Genomic DNA, 22062 nt, shown 5'->3' with positions numbered 1-22062 from the left:
TGGGTATCCGAGGCTACAAGTCTTTATAGGACCATTAAACTTTATCTTTTGCCCAAGCAGCAGCTGGTGGATTTGAATTGCTGTGATTAGCAGCCCATTTGTAACCCACTCTGCCACCAAGGCTCCTTACATATATATGAGTCTGAAAATAAATGGAATTCAGAGATAATGGAATTGCTCCATGAACTTTTCAAAGCGCTTTGCTATATGACATCAAATGTTGATAGTTGTTTTACTTTCAATCTGTTTTAATGCTTTCTGATTCTTACTATATATAGTAATAGGTTGTACATTTTCTTTAATAGAAGGAAGTTACCTTTTGGCCTTTTCTGGGAAATAATTTCCTGAGTAATTGACATATCTTGGTATCTAAACATCTGATAATTTGTGTACGTGAGTGTCACAAAGATCACTTGGTCGCTTGATATTTGCGGACTTTATGGAGTTCATGCCTATGCAATGATACTTCCATAAAGATTTGGACATCGAGTCCTATGAGTTTCTTGGATGGAGAAAGATACTGGTGTATGTGGGAGAGGAGTACATCCCTTAGGTGGAAAATGTGCTGTTATGTCTCCCATACCTTTTCCTAAGTGTCGGTGTACATTTACTTAAAAGGAAAAAGAAAAAGCAATAATATCAAGAGGTGCCCCCATTTAATGTTTCTCTCTCTCCATTACATTACATTAATTACTACATTACATTAATGTCTCTATTACATTGCTGTAATAGGGGTATGATTGTAAGTGTGTATTATCTGTGAGTTCTGTAAGTTTTTCCAAGTGTTAAAACCAATAGCTTGGAAATGAAGGAGCTCAGAGGGAACTTCTAAAGCATCCGGAACGAGTAGAGGGAGAACCTCACACCTGTGGTAGTAAGGATGTTGTCTAGAGTGCCAAATTTATAGGGTATCTGCCTATGAGGAAGCACTTCGATTAGGTAGTGCTCTTTTAACTTGTGAGATCTGAACTAGGGTGTGATTATGGTGTATAGGGCCAGAAAAACAAGTGCTACCAGGCAGCTGGCATGAGGACTAAATAGATCAGCTAAGTGGTCACCTGATTATTATCCTCTTAACTTTATATATAGTGCTATCTATCTAAGTTCTCTCTCAAGAGAAAGCTGCTCTCTAACTCAACCTTCAGCAAGCAACAATATCTAAGCAGCATTTAATAACATTGTCTTGTTTTCATTGTACTTATTTTATGGTTGCCTACTATTTATATCCTGCAATATTTGTTTTCGGTTTATGTGAATGGTATAAGGTGCTTTTTAATATAAATTCATTTAAGTAAAACAGAAGTCAATTACAAATCATATGAATGGCTTGATTTTAGAAAACAGTTCCCATACCATTTGATTTCTTTTGTTCAGATTTTACCTTAGAATAGAAAAGACACCTTAATTTTTCAATCTTCAGTAATTTTTTTTTTTTTTAATCTTCAGTAATTTTTGTACCCTGCCATTTTTTAAAAAAAGAAACATTCCACAAGTTCTTATGTTAATCTATTTTATATTAATCAAAGTGTGTAATTTTGAACAGTTCTAAGAGGATTTTCCTAAAACCTTTTGGGTGGGTTTGAACTCAAATTAAATGACCAAATTTTAATTTAAAAAAGGATGTTGCTTTTACTTACAAACATAGGTTGTCAAATAGGATGTGAGTTCCCATAAACATTTCTGGCATGTTATATACATGTATGTTTTCAAATGTCCAAAGCATTTGAAAGGCTAGTAAATATTATCTTACTACATGATTTCCTTACTTATTACATTTTAAACCACTGTTCCTTTTAAAAAAAATCCGTAATACTTGGCACAATGTTTACTGTGTAACACTAACCTCAATAAAATTAAAATTTTGGAAATATGCTTTCTGTTTTGTTTTCATGCTAATTCAGATATACCTGCTTTGGTATAGTAATCACTTAATTTTAGAAAATCAAGTTCAATATAAGTAATGGAACTGGTACTATAAAATACTAATTATCAGTTTATTAAAGTGTATTACTTTTCATATGACCAATACTAACAATAATATTCAACCAATATGGATATTCAACCAGTACCAAAACTGAGTTAAAAACAAAACAAAACATGGCTTTATTTGATAGAATAGGCTCTCTGGGGTCTTTGATCTACATGTAAACATTATTGATCTGTTCCTGAAATTTGAATTGAAATGTTAAAACAAAATTCTATTAATAACTTGTTAGGAGTTATAAATGTTCCAAATAAAATAGACAAATATACAGTACCAACCTTTGTATCTGCCAAAGCATTGATGACATTCCCAAGAGCTAAAAGTGATTGATTAATATTTGTGCCTTCTCTAAAGTGGATACCTTGAGCACTTGTCGCATTAGCACGCTCGGACCCTGCTAAGTCAATGAGTGACATCTTGGCAATACGAACACTTTGATTGATGCTTGCTGTTTTGTCTTGCTGTCGCAAATAAATCTTTTAGAAATTAAACGCAAATAAGAAAAGTGGGTGTAAGATTTAACAAAATTCAAAGAGAAACACTTTATTTTTAAAAAGTGAAATTAAAATTATTTTCATTAAAAAATTAATGGAACAAACTATGATTCAATTCATGTAGGAATATCTAAAATAACAAACCTAGGAAAACATGACAGACTAATAAATCTTGACCTAATAAGAGGTGAGAACAATGGTCATTTGTATTCTACTACCCTTTGAACAAGATCACTGGAATTATCAAGAGGTAATATGGACAGAGGTCTTTTGGAATAATGTTCCTAAGAGAAACCAGAAGTAGGAGTAAGCTAAATTTGAATGCTGACCCCCAAATGAAGAATGAATTATTTTAAATTTCTAAAATTGGTTAATTTTATTGTAATTGAGAAAATGCTACATATAAAAGGCAATTCAGTAAATCTGTGATATACAAATATTCATTAGAACAAACCATAATTTATTCAATTACTTAAAGCAAATTTCTAACAGTTTAATTAAAATACATTAAGTGGAAAACTTAAAGAGGAAAGTAATTCTTACTCCAAAATATAAGTTTTATTACAATTTTCTTACCAAACAGAGTCTAAGAATTAGAAAAGTCTTAGTGTCACAAATAAACATTTCTTTCAGTTATTGGAAGGAAATGTCAAAAAGCCAGCAATAAGATTAAAGAAACTTAATATAATTTTGTGTATTGATAACTTTACAAATGGTTCGATTACCTTAGATATTTAATTAATGCAATTTTATTCTGATGAATTCCACATTATAATCCAGAGTAAGTCTTATAATAACTTATATGTAGGTATGTTTATATATAATCTATATATAAAACTATAAATAATAATGGACACTTATGTTTTGGCTCTTTCTGGAATTATATTCCTAAAAAGTACTATATCAACTTAATTACACTTCATTAGTGGCAAAGAACTTACAAAATGCAATGGTCAATCTTTTAAAAGGGGAACCAATATTTTTCCCATTTATTGGTCTTAAAAATCTCAGTTTATAAAGCAAAATCTTGTTCAAAATTAAAATATTTAACCACTTTAGAAAAAAAATCTTATACTTCTTTGCCATCTTCTTCACAAAAATGGGAATTTACATTTCTGATTTATGTCCTCTCAATTCTAAATATTTCCAGTGATAGAAACTTCAGAGAGCTGCAAAGCAAAGGATGTTCTGAGAAGTAGAAGTCCGTAATGAAGATGTATTTTTTTCTTATGAATTGGACTTTATTTATCTTACATTCAGTTTTACAAGTGATAGTCTAATGGTCTGTTACCTGGAAAACAGCATGGGAACGAGAAGATGTTGCATTTATATCAGTGGGATGCTGTGTCCTGTTTTTGTTTCCATTATCCAATAGCTGCAAAATTTCTTCTGAGGATTTTGGCTAATTTTCCAGATGAAAACATACAAATTAGTAATCTACCTTTCAATTTTTCTGCATGGTTTCCATAAACAAGAAGAATTTTACTCAGGTCTGGAAGTGAACTCACTCATGAAAGAATAATCAAACATTTAAAATTAAAAGGGCAACATTATCCAAGGACAAATTTCAGAGAGTTAGGAAAGGAGGAGGAATGGAAACAGGACATACCAGGAGGAAGTCGGATAGGTGAAAGTACACAGAAGAGATTGCAATGCATGAGTCAGGACAAATGTATATGAATTACAGAATGTGAAACATGTCTACTCTGTAAAGGTACAGCTAATTCACAAAAGTTTTCAATAAAGTAGTAAAAATAAAAGTTAAAAAAATGTTTAATGTAAAAAATAAGAACATGTTTTCTATAAATCCAATCCTATTGACTGTGTGTCATTTACTTAGTTCACTGGTAGGCGTTTTACAAAAATTAATAAAATTCTTCTAGTATTTCTAAAAAGATTTAAAAAAATGCATGATACAGAAAAATGCATGATATTAAATGTATTAAAAGACAAGTTCATCCAATTTTTTCAAAGTTAATAAAAAAGAATAATCAATTCTTGATCATTATATTTCTATACTTCTTTAGCATTCTCTTTTCTCAAACAAGACGGTAGAAGTGGCTAAATAACTACACTTGCTATCCTATCAAGGAGAAAGCAAGTCTATAACACATACCTGGTGTAAAGTCAACCCTTGAACAACTACCCCTTTTTGGGCATCTTCGCGCACAGCAAGTGGCCCTGAGTTTACTAAGAGGTCACGAATCTGTTCATTGTACACCTTAAGATAAAAGGAAATGCTTTAGTGTTAATGGAAAATGAGTGATAACCTTATAAATGAATGCATGTAGACACAAACACACAATCCTAAAGACAAGCAACAACTCATTTTAATTGATTGCCACCTCATCTATTTCATATTGCCTTAAGGATACGAATTTCTGCCACCTTGGAAAAGAAAAGACTTTAATTACTTAGATTTAGAAATTGAAACTTCACATTGGAATCCCAATACCCTCACCCTACAAATCCCGACTTGATGACAATAAAGAAACAGAGATAAGACAGTGGAAATTTTTCTTATTTTCTAGAACTACAGTGTACACATAGTCGTGGGAAATTCGAGAGGATATGAAATGCAGGTTGAATAAAGCTAACAGGATTCTTACGGAAGACGACATTTAATACACCATGATTAAAATTTAAAGAGAACCCATATTTAGGGATATATGGTATTAACATAATTTATCCTTAAATTACATTAAGTTTAATATGTAATTCTTAATAATAAATCACGAGAGCTTACTTTGAATGAAAAGGTTAGGTAAGTCTCCAAGGTTACAAGGTAGTAACAGATCAGGGATTAGAGCCCCAAATGCCTCACGCTATTACCTGGTATCCTGTCACATCTGCAATTTATAATTGATGCTTTTCTTTTTTGTAAAATACAGAAACAATACAACTTACTGATTTTATGGAGTTAATAAAGGTACAATATTTATTACTTGCCCACCAAATTACAATTATAACTACTACTGATAAAATATTAAAGAAACAAAATTTATTCTATAAAAGTATTTTATGTAAATTACTTTCATGTTTTCATAGCCCATAGTGATAATTCATTATTAGTGAAATTTTCTAAAATAAATGACTAAGTATTTTTAAGTGCAAGTATATAGTAACATAGTAACATGAGAAGATAGTTTCTGAAGTTGATTTCCTGAGAAGGCGCAATTACTTTTCTGTTGCATCTCCTAACCCACTTAAATCATGTCAAATACACAACTGGAATGTTCACGCTCACGCTAGTTTATGCTTCTGAACTCCTGAAAGTATTTAAAATATAGAGTTGCCAAGGTGAAACCTCAAACCTATTACATTGATACTTAGGCCCAGGTATTTCTACTTAAAAAAATAGAAAATCCCATGGATATTTCTGGTATAGAGCTTGGAGAGACAACCCTCAGAGTAGATACTGCCTTACCACTAATAAAACAGAAGCAAACCTAAAAAAAAAAATCATTACAACAAACCAAACTAAATCATGAAAATATGCACTTTTAAATTTGTCCTGTTATACAAGAAAATATTGCTGCCCCTTTTAACTAAACAAGTTCAGAACAATTATATTCACAATTAACCATAGGTAAAGAGTTTTAATTTCATCATAGCTCCAGGTTCTAGACTAACAAGAAAATTTCTAGCAACATATAAATTCTATCTCCCCTTACGAGAAGAAACAATCTAGACCAGCTTGTTAACAATCTAGATGATCTTGTTAACAAGGTAGCTGTGACTACTGGATTATAACAAACTGAACAGCCTTGAGAAGAATGTGAATTCCAGACAGCTTCATTATGCTCATACAGAATGTGGACATGGATCAAGAGGCAGTTATGTTAACAGAAAGCAGGGAAGGTGTGTGTCAAGGTTGTATTCCTCTTACTATACTTATTCAATCTGTATGCTGAGCAAATAATCAGAGAAGCTGGATTATAAGAAGTATAATGTGCCATCAGGATTGGAAGTCTCATTAATAAGTTGAGGTATTCAGATAACACAATCTTGCTGCTGAAAATGAGAAAGATTTGAAAGATTGAAGCCTTCAGTATAGTTTATAACTCAATATGAAGGTAAAAATCCTCACAATTGACCAATAGGTATCATCATGATAAATGGAGAAAACATTGAAGTTATCAAGGATTCATCTTGCTGGCATCCACAGTCAATGCTCATAGAAGCAGCCGTCAGCAGATCCAGTTATACACTGCACGAAGTAGAGTTGCTGTCCAAAGCCTCTTTTCAAGTGTTGAAAAGCACCAAGGTTACCGTGAGGACTAAAGTGCACACGACACAGTATTTGGTATTTAAATAGCCCCATATGTATGTGAAAGTTATAACCTGAATAAGGAAGACTGAAGAACCAATGCCTTTGAATTATGGTGCGGGAAAAGAATAATGAAAGTACCATGGGCTGCCAAAAGAACAAACAAATCTGTCTTGGAAGAGGTACAGTCAGAAATGCTCAGTAGAGGCCAGGATGGTGAGAATTGGTTTCATGTACTTTGGATATGTGGTCAAGAGACTGGTGCCTGAAAGAAAGAAAGGCCATGAAGGAGATGGACTTACACTATGGCTACAACAAAGCACAGGAACAATTGTGAGTATGGCACAGCACTGGGCAGTGTTTAATTCTGTTGTGTATAGAGTGGCTATGGGTTGGATCGGACTCAATGACTCCTAACAATAACTAGAAAGATTCTCAGACTCCAGAAATTACGAACAGTAAAATTAAGGCTTAACATTTATGGAACTGGTTTCTGAAACAGACTATCTGAATGTAAAGGTAGAGAACTAGTCACTTAGTAGCCCGCAAAATGCCAGCTACAATTAAGACAGTGGGAGCCCTTAGAAAGATGGAGCATGGAAAAAGGAAACATGAGGCAGGCTGAAGGAACTACTGCTAGCCAAATTCCACATACTTTGAGCACACAAATATAGTAAGGAATTATAAACAATTGAATAAATTAAGGATCCAAGAGTTTACACTAATATCACAAAAGGGAAGAGAAATGTATAAATGTAGAGGAAATGATTGAATTTAATAATCATGTTAGTACATTATGCAATGAGTTACTAACTAACTACAAGAACAGTGGTTCGAACACACCAGCCACTCCACAGAAGTATGAGGCTACTTCTGTAAAGATTTTTAAATTTTCAGATAGCACATCATTAGGCAAATATCACTAATGGACATCTCCAAAAACTAGTGGATGAAAGTTGAGGAGTATGAGGATATTAAATTCTCTCTACAAGGAACTTAGTGATCACAAAGAATAAGATAGTTTCTTTAAAGAGCAGACATCAGATTAATCCAACAGAACAAAAGTTATCAGTAGCAATGAGACTAACAGTGTAGGCCTTTTACTAAGATGCAGTAAGACCAAGTCAGCATCACTTCCGTGAGAGTAAAATCTGAGTCTGACTACCGGTGGAAAATCCAAAACTATTTTATATAAAGTGGCAGTGCCATAAAATATAAAGACTCAAAACATTCAGGATTAAAGGAGTTTAAAAAGACATTTTTCTCCTGGAAACTGACATGGTAGCAATGCAATTCATGATACTAAATTTTATTTTGCAATAAAGAACATTATTAGAGTTATCAGAAAATTCTCACTAATTGCAATAGGTGAGATAAAAACTTTGTATCCTGATTAATTTTCTGATTTTGATAAGTCCATATTGGCTCCTTATGCAAATTTGTTTCTACAAGTTAGCAACTTTTTTCTAAATAGTTTAAGGGAGGAAAAGGTCACTAGCACACAGAAAAACAAATTAATATAGTAAAATGTTAACAAAAGGTGACCTTGGGATTTTAGTATTATACTCGAAACTTTTCTGTACGTTGAAAATTATGCAAATAACACGCCCTCTCTGCTGAAGATTACTAAGAGTCAAAATACCCAAGACCAAAAACTGTTACTGTTTTTAAGTTTACACAAAAAAATTCTTGTTTAATATGATTTAAATGGCCCATGGTACTTTCTCAATAAAAATTTCTCATTTCTCAAAAATGTCTGACCTTTCTTCTGATCACTAATCACTGTTGACTAATCTAAATAACAGTCCCGTACCAACTTACCTCCAAATAAGAAACTGTAGTACTACATACTTTATCTTCCTTAATCTCATCCATGGACTTGTAAAGGTCTAACATTGTTAGATACATCACTCCAGGTTCAGCAGCTGATCCAAGCATTGTGTGGGTCTTCCCAGCTCCAGTAGCACCATAAGCAAGCACTAAGTTTTTATAAAAAGTGATCAAAACTCTTTGGTATGGCATATAGGATCACAAATCTACAATACAGTGGACAGTTCCCCCTGTAAACTTTCTATAATAACCTTAAACAAACTTTGTTTTATCCTGAATCACTGCGATTTTGGAACATATCTGCGTACCCCCTATATTCTCCGCCCTGACTAATGATACTACCAGTCCCCACTCCTCACAGGCAAGAACACGAGAAAAACAATTTCGGCTGCTCCCTCACTTGCATTAATCTTACAGATTTTATCATTCTTTTCCTACTTTAAGCTTAATCTTCTCTAGTTCAAAACATGACATCTCTAGCTCAAAATATATGAAGAAATCTGAGTATGGGTTGTAGGAAAAGCTCCAATTCTTTACTTCGTAATATTAAGGGTTTCTAGTTATCGTTCCAGCATCTTTCCTTGTGATCTAAACACACTAAGTTAAAGTTCTTCCACTATACTGTTGTTTTCCTACTTCACTGCCTTTGTCCTGAAGAGCTCCTCTGTGTAAAACAGCTAACAAACTTCCACTTCTTCCTAAATACTCAGAAGAAATGCTACTTTTACATGGGTTCCCTGACTATCTAAGTATAAACTTATACTTTTGACCCCTATCTATCTATCTACTACACTTCCCTCTAGCACAGCATGTGCTATGTACAACTGTAAGGACCAATTTAAGCACAGAGAAGTACATCGCAAATCACCTGACAGAGTGGGAACTCTTTACAACCACTTGAAACAAACACCTAACAGTTAAGGCATAAGTTCTCATCCTATTATTTTACTCATAATATTATCATACTCGCTGACAATGTTTTAACATGAATTCAATTGAGGCATATTTTGCTTTGTTCTTTTTCCCCCCTCTGTCTCAAGAATCAGTACACAAAGAAGTCTTCATACAGGTGGCTAAGAACATCAAGTAAAGCCAAGGAGAAACCAAAGATTCTGTATAAGTCTCGTCGATGTTTTTTGTTTTGCAATAAAAAAAAAAATTAAGTATCTCTAGAGATGATGTGACGTTTCATGAGACAGAAAGATATTTAAAAAATAAGAACCACTGTAGTAGACCAATTGTACTCTTGCTTGACCAAGAGGTTTTCTGTAATACTGTGTGAATCAAAGAAAGATAGTGAAATTGGTCATTTGGGGGCTTAAAAAAATGTGATAGTGACAAAAATACTTCAAAATATATTATAAAAATAAAATAATGGGGCTAAATATTGTGTAAGCATTAGCTTATCATTTTGAATATCTCCTTCTAGGCATGCAACATAGCCTTTTAAGTACACAAATCATCTTGAGTCTCTCCAAACCACCAGAGATGTTTCTTGGGCTGATGATAAGCTAAAACAGCGTAAGCTCACCAGTGAATGCGGGCTTTTAACATTTTTATTAGAAGAATGGTGTTGTAAAACGGCAAGTACTCAAAAATGTCTGACCATTGCTCTATGATGAAGATTTAAAAAGTAGCGGAAATTTGTGAATAAAACTTGTGGGATATTTGTTAATTGCCAAATTCATGTGGTTTAGGGACAGGAAATATAGGGAATGAGAAATATAGTGAAAAACTGTGGGAATTTATTTGTAAATTATAAATCTTAGTAATATATTAATTGATAAGAGCCACCAAGAACATGAAAGAAAGTTTCACATGGCTTGTGAATCAGATAGAATGGCTACAATTAAAAGAATATTACATTTAATTTACAATTATGGTTTATTAGGGAATTTTTAGAATATAAACACCTTTAAATGAGTTAGTTTATAGGAGAGGACTTAAATCTAATAGGAAAAACTAAGTGCCAGACTGAAACACTACCTGTGCAATTATATCCATTCAAAAAACTACGTATAATTGGTTTAGTAGTATGTTCAAAAACTTCCAACTGAGTTGAAGTTTCATCAAATATAGCATCAAATACAAATTTAAGATCCTTATTTTGTCTCTTTGTAATATCTCGATTTAGCACATTCTTTCCATGTAAAAAGCCAACTTCTTGTTTGGGATCAAAAACTAGGATATGCTTATCCACAACATGAACCACTTTATGGAATCCAGCTGTCTTTTCTTTAGTGTTTTCAGGACGAACACGAACTACTACTTTCATGCGGTGACACAGGTCTTCCTCAGTGGCAGACATTGTTGATTATCTTTGTGCCTTTAAATTGCCTGAGTATGTGTCTGAAATTAAAAGGGAAAATCAGAGATTTAGTATTAATATTATCCGTAGCAAATATAATCTGAATTTTTAAAAGTGTGAATTGTTATTATGCATTACATTATGTCCCCTCTCACAAAAATATACTTTAAAACCCTTACTCCTGTATACCTGTAAATATGACCCTGTCTGGAAAAAGATTTTTTTTTTTACATGCTAATGAGATACCAGGGTAGGGCGGTATCATTTTTAAGGTATAAAAGAAAGTGTTAACATAAGACACACACAGTAGGGAGATGCCATCTACAGACAGACACATCTATAAGTCCAGAATTCCAAGAATTGCTGGCTACGAAAGGGTAGAACAGACAAAAGAACCATCCGCCATAGCCACGTTCTGAATTCTGACTACAAGTCCGTGGACTGCGAGGAAATAAATTTCTGTTCTGTTTAGCCACCCACTTGAAGTACTGGTATATTTTTGTTCCTTAAGTACTGGATAATTAATATAGTTCTGTTCTATTCACCTGGTTAATGTTACAGGAACTAAAACTAACAGGCAAACAAAAATCCCTGGGTAAATCTCCTAACCTAAAACATTAATCAAAGTCTTAGTATCAGCTTAAAATCTAAAACTTTATCTAAATTATATATAATCACAAATATGCTATATAAAAACCCAGCTTTGATTTCTTTCCACATGGCCTCCAGCACTATTTTAGCCAGTCATGGGAAGGGACAGGAAAGGATCTCTCAGAATCCTATCAAGGTAATGAAAGGGCACCTTTGCTTGGAACCTATTTTCAGTAAAAGTGATCTAGGCTGCACGCCTCTTGGCAGTAGACAGTGATACATCCAAGTTGGTCTTTACCTGTATCTCAGAGGGTTAAAAATAGGTCCAAATAGTTAGCCCAGGTGTGAAGGTGATCTACTCACATTCACTGAGTCAATTCTGACTTCTGGCGAGCCTACAGGACAGGGTAGAACTGCCTCTTCGGGTTACGAGACTCTTAACTCTTTATGGGAGTCGAAAGTCTCATCTTTTTCCTGCTGAAGGTGACAGACACAGTATGGTATACACCCAATTGTATATTCAGGGGCAGAGGGCTCCTAGTAACTGCTCTTTAATGACAAGTATTTGAAAGAAATATCCAAGATTGCAGTGGGGAAAAAAAGGGTCTGGTTGTGCTAAATGAAGACAGTATTTAATGCTACCATCACTTCATCAACGATCATTAGTTTGGGAACCTTGACTCACCAGAAAATAGTCCAGAATCTGAAGATTAAAAAAAAAAAAAAAACTTTCAGTATTCATTCATTCATTTATTAATACATTGTCTACCAGACATTTTTTAGGCTCAATTGGATACATCAATAAATAGACGGAAAATAAATAAACAAAACCCACAAAGAAACTCCTCTCACCCTTAAAAAACTGACATTAAGGACCTAGAGACTAGCTGAATGAAAAAATAACCCAAATCAAATGGGTCAAAATTATATACATACTCCACTACAATGTCTGTTGATTCAATTCTGACTCTTGGCACCCAATGCTTGAAAACAGAATTGCACACCATAGGGTCTTCAGTGGTTGTGCTCTAATAAGAGCACATCTTATCATGCCTAACTGTTGACATCGACTCAATGGCAGTGAGTTTTAGAACTCTTCTGTCGCACTGCTGGGTAGTCCCAAATTGCCAAATTTTTGTTAATAGTCAAACAGATCTTTGCAATACCCAGAGACAGGCTGGCCAGCCATCTCTCCGCCCATCCATTATCTATCTATGAATGACATAATAAGTGCTAGTGTAAGAAATACACTAGATGAAGGGTAATTATGAGTGAGCGGTGACTTGACAGTTGTAATAATGGTGAGCTGGAAGTTAAAAGCAAAGACTTGAAGGAGGTGAGACAGACATTGGAGAAAACAATTTCCAATAAATGATTAGTATAAAGCCTTTTTAAGGAACTTGGTGTTAGTTGCACTGGATTAAGCAAAGGGGATAGTAGTACATCGGTTAAGACATATAGGATATGAAAATAACTATCTTTTATGCTGAATAAAATACATACCACTGAGGGTTTGGTCTGTGGAATGACAATCTGATTTAATTTGCAATGTTGTGTAGATAACATACTAATGTAATACAGATAAGAGATGTTGTTTTATCACTCAGACCAGGATGGTGGCAGTAGAGATGGGAAGAAGTGGTCAAATACAGTAGGTAGTCTGAAGGTAAAGCCAATAGATTGTCTCGAAAGATAGATGTAGGATGAGAAAGAAAAGATCAAGAATAAAGCGCCCTCTACCCTCCACCAAAAAAAAAAAAGGAAGAAAGAAAGAAAGAAAAAGAATAAAGCCACAGTATTTGGCAGATTGGAAGTGTCATCAATTGAAAAGGAAAAAACTATGCTGTAAGGCAAATTTGGGGGATGGGAGTAGGATCAACTTAGTTTTCAACTTTGTAAGCCTATCTAAGACACCTTAGTGGGTGTGAAGGAAGCTGAAATGTCAAGCCAGGAAAGTGAAAGCTGTCTACATAATCTTGATGGAATTATAAACTGTTAAGCTTTCATCTTAAACGCTTCAAACTTCTTGAAGATTTTGGAAACACTTATACCAAGGGTTCGAGAGGGTTAAATGATGCTAATATTAAGTATTTAAGAAAATTAACCATGGGCTTTAGCAGAACAGAGGCTGAAGAGAAGAGCAATTTGGGGTGAAAGGTGGAGAAAAAGGCTGAGGTGAGAAGAGAGTGAATATAGTTAATTGTTTTATCAAGTACAGCTGCAAAAGAGAACAGATAAGTGGTGTGGTGAGGGGACAAGAAGGAACAACATATTTAATTTTTTTTCTTTAAACGGGAGAAATACCAAGGTTGCCAAAGCTAAAATATCAAATACTTTTAGACAGAATTCAAGGAAGTCCAACACAGTCTAACAGCAGCAGACACTGGACACAGCTCTGCCTTTTTAGGGCTCTGTCCTTCCCCAAAAATAGAATGCTGAAGAGGAAGGGATGGTCATTTGGATTCTAACAGCTAAGTCCCAGGTGAATTATTTCTCTGTTCTTTCTTCATCCTTGAGATTCTGTCCAGCCAAGTGCCACAAAGCACCTATATCTCAGTCCTATGACCTTGGACAAGTTACTTAACCTCCCTGAATCTCAGATTTCTCATCTGTATGAAAGAGACAATACCTCATAAGATTGTTGTGAAGGCTAAAAGAGATAACAAATATTAAATGTCTGGCAAAGACATATTCTAGAGATGTCATTTCTTTTACCTAGTTGGCCCTATTACTCAAAGTGACTAGGTCCATCTTTTTACTGTTTCTTAATGGGCATTCTGGGTGGAGAGTTCTTCCTTGTTTGCAATTGCCCCACATACTAGAGGATGTTTTACCATTCCTGATCTTTGCCTATTAAAGGCTACTAATGTTCTACATACCTGGGGATAAGGAAAACGCTCTTAAATCCATGACAACACTTCTAAAACTCCAGCATTTTGAAGAGTTTTAGAAATACCTAATGACTTTGACCTTAACAGATGCACTTTATTTAGCCACAAAATATACACAAATAAGATGGTTAAAAATTAATACGTAAAACACCATGTGACTATTTAGAAATTTTACAAGGTAAGAACATGTATCTTGCTAATTAGGTAGATAGTAATTATTAGGTATTAAAACCAAAACTCATTGCTATCCAGTCCATCCCGACTCATAGCAACACTGAGGGACAGAGAACAACAGTCCTTGTGCTTTTTCAAGAGTAAATCATTTTTTTACTGGCTTAGGGCAGAAATTTATTGTCTCAATTGTGGAAGCTAGAATCTCAAATCATTATGTCCCAAGAGTAAATCTCTATGGGAGTAGAAAGACTCTTCTTTCTCCTGTACAGTGGCTGGTGGTTTCGAAACACCGACCTTGTAGTTAGCATTCCCTGGCACAACCCACTATACCACCAGGGCTCTTTCATTATATATTAAAGACAGATTGAAAACCAAAAAGCAACAAAAATTCACCGTCATCAAGTGGATCCTGACTCATAGAGACCCTATTGGATAGGATACTCATCCTCTGGGTTCTTAAGGTTGTAAATCTTTACAGGAACAAAAAGCCTCATCATCTTTCTCCCATGGAGTGGCTGGTGGTTTCAAATTGCTTACCCTTGTGGGTTATGAAAAGTTCAACTGATAACGCAGATGACAGATAACATAGGTTAAAACCTCAGCTCTAACACTTAGGTGTGATAATAAGCAAACAACCTAATCTCTTTGGTGCTCAGTATACACATCTGTAAAAAATAAACAAAACAAAATTCACTGCCTTCAAGTGGGTATGGACTCATAGAGGCCCTATAGGGCAGGGTAGCACTGACCTGTGGGTTTCTGAGACTGTAACTCTTTACAGCAGTAGATATCCCTGTCTTTCTGTCTCTGAATAAGTCACTTGGAACAAATTCCTGGCTATGTTTAACATGGATTAAAAAAAAATCTATATATAGTTAGCAGCACAATATCTGTTGACTCACAAATTCTTTTCCGAAGACATTATAGGCCTGAGTCAATTTTGTCTTATAGAGTCAAAGAGAAAACTGGTAGGCTATTCATCCTAGTGAAACAGTATTTGTCCAGTTCTGAATGCATACAGTATAAAAGAAAGATTAATGAAGAGAGCTCCAGTTGCTAATTCATAAAATAAAATGGTTGGAATATGATATCTAAGGTTCTTTTCAAGGTCTGAAATTTGATGACTATTACATATATATATATAACTGTCTCATAGAGAACTTGGCATATATTAATCATTTAATCAAATATTTGATTGATGACTGAACAGTTAATAAACTATAAAAACTAGACACAATAATTAAAGAGTGTAGTTTACCCATTAAAGCAGAGGTAAATAGACAATAGAATCCGCTAAGAGAAACAACATATTGCAGTAGAATACAATGACTGGCAGTTAACAATGAAGGTCCCAAGGCATCAAAAAAGGTTAAACAATATGTCCCAATTCTTGGTTAGGAAATTAGTAAACCGGGAAAATCCTTCTATATTTAATTAATGACGGTGATTAAAATACTATTTCACATTAGAGTTATATTCAGTTTTTTGGGAAATTCACTTATGTAGAACAGATAATTTTTCTGCAATGTTTAATGAAGAGTTAAATGTAATTTTCAACTATTACCAACGAACATAAACCAAGCTAAATGGGCAAGTCCTTAATTTATACCATACCTGGCCACTATTTCCCTTAGATAAAAATATAAGCTAATTAAGTTAAAGATTAATCAATTATATGTCTGCATAATAATATATTTTTATTTAATTGATTTTATGTACTGCTACCTTTTTCAAAAGCAATTAGCTCATGCTATGTCAACACTAAACTAATGATTTAACAGTACATGGATAAAATACAAGTTCCTTACTATGGCCTATAAATTCCACATCATCTGGCCCATTTACTTCTCTGACTCCTAATGTTCTGTCCCTGGATAGTCTACATCAGTCACAACTATTCCTTTTGCCTGGAAAGCTCTCACCTTGTATGCCTACATGCAAGTCTTATTTCTTTATTAGTCAGTTCTTGTTCAAATGTAACCAAACTGAGATGTTCTCTCAAAAACTGCATCCAACCCCCAATCTTTTACCTGTTTATTTTTGTGGCAACTAATGAGATGATACACATCATTTGGTTATATATTTGTTTCATTCCTAGAATGTACCTTGAAAGGATCGATTTCATCTGTACTCCTAGAGCAATGTTTGGCAAATACTAAGGGTTTATTTGAATAAATGAAAGAACTGAAAAAGATTTTCATGAAACATTTGGAAAAAAAACAAAAAGCCTTGAGCTCACATAGTATGCTACTATTTGTATCTTTGTAGTTACATATACAAGGGGGGAGTGTCTTCAAAAAGTTTGAGACAAACAGAATTATATGTTAATGACATTTTCTTATAAACTTTTTTCAGTTATTGAATATTTATGTATGCGTGGATTCTTTTCTCTAAGTGTGCATGAAACTGGTTAACACTTGACCTCATGAAAGTGAAATTTGGAGGTCTGGATAAAATGGAGAATTATTTTCTATTTTACACCCTTTTGAACTAGTATTTGTACTAAAACCATAAGCTACTATTAAAATTATCTTAATCACAAGCTTTCACTTAAATTTTTAATAACTCAAGAAACATTTTATATTAAGCTCCCATTCTATAAATAGAATTGTGATAAAAATTCATGGACATTTACTATCCATCTGATAGACATTAGTTGAAAATCTACTTGAAGGCACTTAACAACCAAACCAAATCCATTGCCATTGATTGGGTTGGTAGACTCACAGTGATCTTATAGGACAGAGTACAACTGCTCCACAGGTTTCCAAGGCTGTCGTCTGTAGGAAGCAAACGGCCACATCCTTCTTCAGTAGAGTGACTGGTGGGTTCAAACCACTAACCTGCAGGTTGATAACCAAGTCTTGTGCCACCAGGATCCTTAATAACAAATAATCTTCATAAAAATTGTAGATGAAAAAAATTGTATATGTAGACACTGCTATCATACTTGTTTTGGTTACCTGGCCAAAGTTAACTACTGAAACAGATGATACGAGATTTGAACTCATGCTGAAAGTTCTTTCATTTAATCATTACTATATCAGGAGCCCTAATGATGTAGTTGGTTATGTGTTGGGTTGCTAATTGCAAGATTAGCAGTTTGAAAACAGTAGCCACTTCATGGAAGATGAGACTTTCTGCTCTTGTAAACAGTCTAGAAAACCCACGAGGGCAGATTTACTCTGTCCTATAAAGTCACCATGTGCTGGCATGAACTCATGACAGTCAGAGTGAGGGGCCCTATATGTTACTCTCAGATATTTTCTCACAGAAAAAGTTAAAAACAAATATTTACTTTCTTTTAATAGAAATCTCTCAGCTTAGTTCAGGAGCTCACTAAGTAACGGCAGAATTAAATAGAAAATTTATGATTTCTATGTGGTTGCCATTTTTTGGTGTATATATTATTAGGGAACTCTTGGATTAGGTCAATATGGTGATATCTAGTAAAATGAATAACAATGAATAAAATATGTGTACATTCTCTGTGTCACACAAGCTACACATTTGGCATACATCTCATTTAATCCTTAATGAAATCAGGTAGATCCTATCAGTGACTACATTTTATATAACCAGAGACATAGCTCTAGAAAGGATAAGTAATTCTTTTGAGCTGAAATAGCTAGAAAGTGGGGAGCCATTCTTCAACAATCAGGCTCTACTGGAATCAGAAGAGAGTAGCATAGGGCTTACTCATTGGACTATGATCTGAAAGGCCCGCCATTGGAAGCCATGAGCTTATCTGCAGGAGAAAGACCAGGCTTTCTACTCCCATAAACCATTATAGTACTGGAAACTCATGGGGCAGGTTTGCCTTGTCCTCTAGGGTCGTTAAGAGTCAGCATTGAACCTCTGGCAGAGTTTGGTTTGGCGGCTTCCAAACAAAAGTATAGATATACTGAACAAATGATCCTGAATGGGGAGATAGTTATTATTTGAATTTTACTCAAAGTCAGGTTTGAGTTTATAGTAAAGAAATAGTTTATAGTTCATGTTTTTTGTGGGGCTTGGACTCTACCTTTGACCATTGTCAATTATAGTCTATCCAACTTAAAATTCCTCATACCTTGTTGAAGTAGGTATAATCATACACTGTCAAGAAAGTTTCACAGGGCAGCGATGACATCCAAACTTTTTGATTCCAAGATCAATTATTTTCCCTCAATATCATACATGCCTTCAAATGTGGCTTAGATGGATTATTAATATTGCAGTCTTTTAAGATATTTTAGAAACAACATAATATAAGCTCTTTCTATAGGAATAGGCTACGGATTGTGTATATCTTTCCGAGAATGCAGCTACAAAATGTGTGAAGGGTTAAAAAACACAGGATCAGCTTATGAATTCAGAAAGAAGTTGTACATGGTCTGTACATAGGACACAGCTTCAGAGTAAGTCAGAGTACTTAAACTCAGTATCATCTTTACTGTCCTTTTTGTAAGATGTCAGAGTATCTGTGTGATATAGGCATTACTTGCAGCTCTGCACCCAACATGAGTAAAATTAATATAGCGGGTAAGAAATCAAACTGTGGATAGTGCTCTAACTTTTCTGTTAGAATGATCACTTCCATGATTTACAAGCTTATCAAGGAAGGCAGAAAAGCTCCAATGGCAAGAAGGGTGACATTGACAGCTGGACAGTTTCTTCCCCTTAAGTTTTCATACAGTTGGTAGCATAAAAAAATCACCTTTTTGTGTACTTTAATTGATTTGAAATATGTCTGTAATAAGATGCATTTTTAAATGAAAACCTTAAATACTTGTAAATGTCTGCTCAGTAATTTAAAAGGAAATTTCTAATCCTATTGTTAAAAGCAGTTAATGTTTATTTACTGAGATAGTTCATATATATATATATATATATAAAATAACAAACACCACTTACTCTCTGGACGGTATATTTTTTGGAGTCAAGGTGCAAAAGTCTCTTCCAAAATCTAAGATGTGGTGTTAAATATGATGGAATAACACTAACATGGTAAAACCTATAGAATGCCTACACATTCTACCACTGTGTTCCATAGCTAATAGCCAATACACATATTATACAGCAAATGTAATACATTAAATTCTGACCAAATCATCTCTCTTCGTATATAGTACACCAAAGTATTGCTGACCTCTCTGCTACTGAGGTCTAGTGAGCTCCTAAGTTTTGCACAAACTAAGAACAGATTGATTCTCAGTGCTTATTGTCTTTTTTCATTAAAAGAGAACTTTGCCAACTAAGCACACCTCATCTGATCATAAACAATCTCTTTAGAAGTTAAGGAAGGTTTTATGCTGATGCTGCAAAACAGAAAAAGGGGATTAGGGGGGCTCAACTGACTTGTGCCAGACTCACAACAGAACCCCATAGGGCAAAATTGGGTGTCTTGGTGTACCGATACTACTTTGATGAGTATGCAGTTACACTTACATCTGCGTCTGAAACAGACGCTCCAAAGCCGAGTCTGGAGAGAACTACACACTGCCAGGGAGGGGGCAGACAGGCTGCTCTGCCAGTCTGGGAAGGCGACCAGGTGCCCTTTAAAATTTCCAATTTCCTCTCAGCTGAGCAGTCAAGGGTTCGCCAAAAAGCCACGCTGGACTCGAGCTGGATCTCCGGCTCTTTCTTCATTTACTTTTTCCCCGGGCCGCTTACAACCCCGCATCCCGCTATGGCGTTTGTCAACAAGTTACCCCTTGGATCGACCCGTACACCTAAGAGCCCGGGCCTTCTGCTTTCCTCAAATCCTCAGAAGCCGCATCCCAGCGAATAAAGCTTCACTTCACGTGACCCTCACTCACCTCAGGCCCCACAGAGGCCACCGAGACTACTTCACTTCCAGACCGGACTCCAAGCACATCAAAACCAGCCACAAGATTCAAACCCAAGCCAGCCGCCTCAGCGCCTCATTTTATTGGCTGCCGCCAGCGTGACGTCACCACGCCAGACGCTGCCTCAGCGCGTGGCTGTTTGGCGCCAGGAGATTCAGTCGCGGAACACAAGGAAGCCTCCTGGCCCTGCGTTGCCCTGGCAACGCGCGCGTTCGTTTCCGGAGGCGGTGGCCTAGGTGGGCGGGGCTAGGCTGGCTTTGCAATTTGGAGGTTGCATTTGTGATGTGAGGTCTGCAGACCTGGGGACCCAAAGCTAGAGCTGTGGGTTTAGGTGGGGAGTGAGAATGATGAGGCTGGTAGTTGGCTTATCCCCTCGGTAAGGGGTAAAGGCAGACCCTGTTGAGTATGTAGTACTGGGTACTGGGTGTGAGATTTTTTCGTTTTTCCCTGAGTGGTGAGGCCCACTGATCCCATCTTCTGGAAAGTGTAGCACCCTATTTCTTGCAGCTATGTAGAATTGAGGTCTTTTCACTTTAATTGAATTTGAGCCCCTGATTTCCTTTCTCAGGACTCGCAGGCTGACTTCCTTTAGTACTGACTGTGATTCTGATGTTTGGCTGTTTTACATTCTTTTTTTTTTTATGAGCATATTTTGGTTTATTTTCATATTAAATCCAATAGCACAGTTATCACATTCTTATCAAATAGCTTGAATAATGGCCTATAATTAGTTGCTTCTTGCCAAAAAAAACCAATTAAGACAAAACCATTGCCATAGGGTTCATTCAAAGTCATAGTAATCTTATGTGGCTTTTCTCAGCCTATAAATCTTTTTTTTTTAGTAATCATTTTATTGGGGGTTCTTACAGCTCTTATCACAATCCATCCCCTCATGGACCCTTGATCATTTATCAATTTTTTTTTTTGTCTCCCTTAATCCACTTTTCTGTTGTTCCTCCCTGGGAGGGAGTTATATATAGATCATTGTACTCAGTTCCCCGGCACTCCCCCCACCTTTCCCTTACCCTTCTGGTATGGCTATTCTCATTATTGGTCCTGAGAGGTTTATCTGCCCTGGATTCCCTGTGTTGTGAGCTCTTAACTGTACCAGTGTACATGCTCTGGTCTAGCTGGATTTGTAAGGTCGAATTGGGGTGATGATAGTGGGGGGAGGAAGCATTAAAGAACTAGAGGAAAGTTGTACGTTTCATGGGTGCTATCCTGCACCCTGACTGGCTTGTTTCTTCCTGTGGCCTCTGTCAGTGGATGTCCAGTTGTCTACAGATGACAATTGTTTGATTGTCTACAGATGACAATGAGCACCCTCCGCGCATTTACCTCCAGATGACTTTTTGTTTTGGGTCTTTGCTGCCTTATACCTGATCCCATTGACACCTCATGATCACACAGTCTGGTGTTATTCCATGTGGGGTTTGTTTCTTCTCCGCTAGATGGTTCCTGTTTATCTTTAAGCCTTTAAGACCCCAGATGCTATATCTATTAATAGCTGGACACCATCGGCTTTCTTCACCACATTTGCTTATGCACACATTTTGTCTTTATTGATCGTGTTGGGAAGGTGAGCATCAGAAAATTCCAGGTTATTAGAACCAAGTGTTCCTGCATTGAGGGTGTACTTGAGTAGAGAATTAATGCCTGTCTGCTCTTTTAAAACTTAACAAATAAATA

The 22062-nt window shown here is 35.5% G+C and overlaps 1 protein-coding gene across 1 annotated transcript in view; it reads right to left on the bottom strand.

Moving 5' to 3' along the window:
* KIF18A (kinesin family member 18A) overlaps positions 1-20377 on the bottom strand; it is a 97779-nt gene extending 77402 nt beyond the window's left edge. Inside the window, exons 1-6 of the mRNA XM_004708255.2 lie at positions 20344-20377; positions 10565-10927; positions 8570-8727; positions 4595-4699; positions 3770-3880; positions 2263-2460 (exon numbers count right to left, since the gene is read on the bottom strand). Of these exons, the coding sequence (XP_004708312.1) occupies positions 2263-2460; positions 3770-3880; positions 4595-4699; positions 8570-8727; positions 10565-10886 (894 nt within the window). The 5' untranslated portion in view covers positions 10887-10927; positions 20344-20377. The remainder of the gene's footprint in view (positions 1-2262; positions 2461-3769; positions 3881-4594; positions 4700-8569; positions 8728-10564; positions 10928-20343) is intronic.
* Between the last annotated feature and the right edge of the window lie 1685 nt (positions 20378-22062).

Source organism: Echinops telfairi, unplaced genomic scaffold, assembly GCF_000313985.2.
Source record: "Echinops telfairi isolate 266 unplaced genomic scaffold, ASM31398v2 ScPeMD7_60;HRSCAF=208, whole genome shotgun sequence".
Lineage (NCBI taxonomy): Eukaryota > Metazoa > Chordata > Mammalia > Afrosoricida > Tenrecidae > Echinops > Echinops telfairi.
This window is presented reverse-complemented; position numbering and strand designations above follow the sequence as displayed.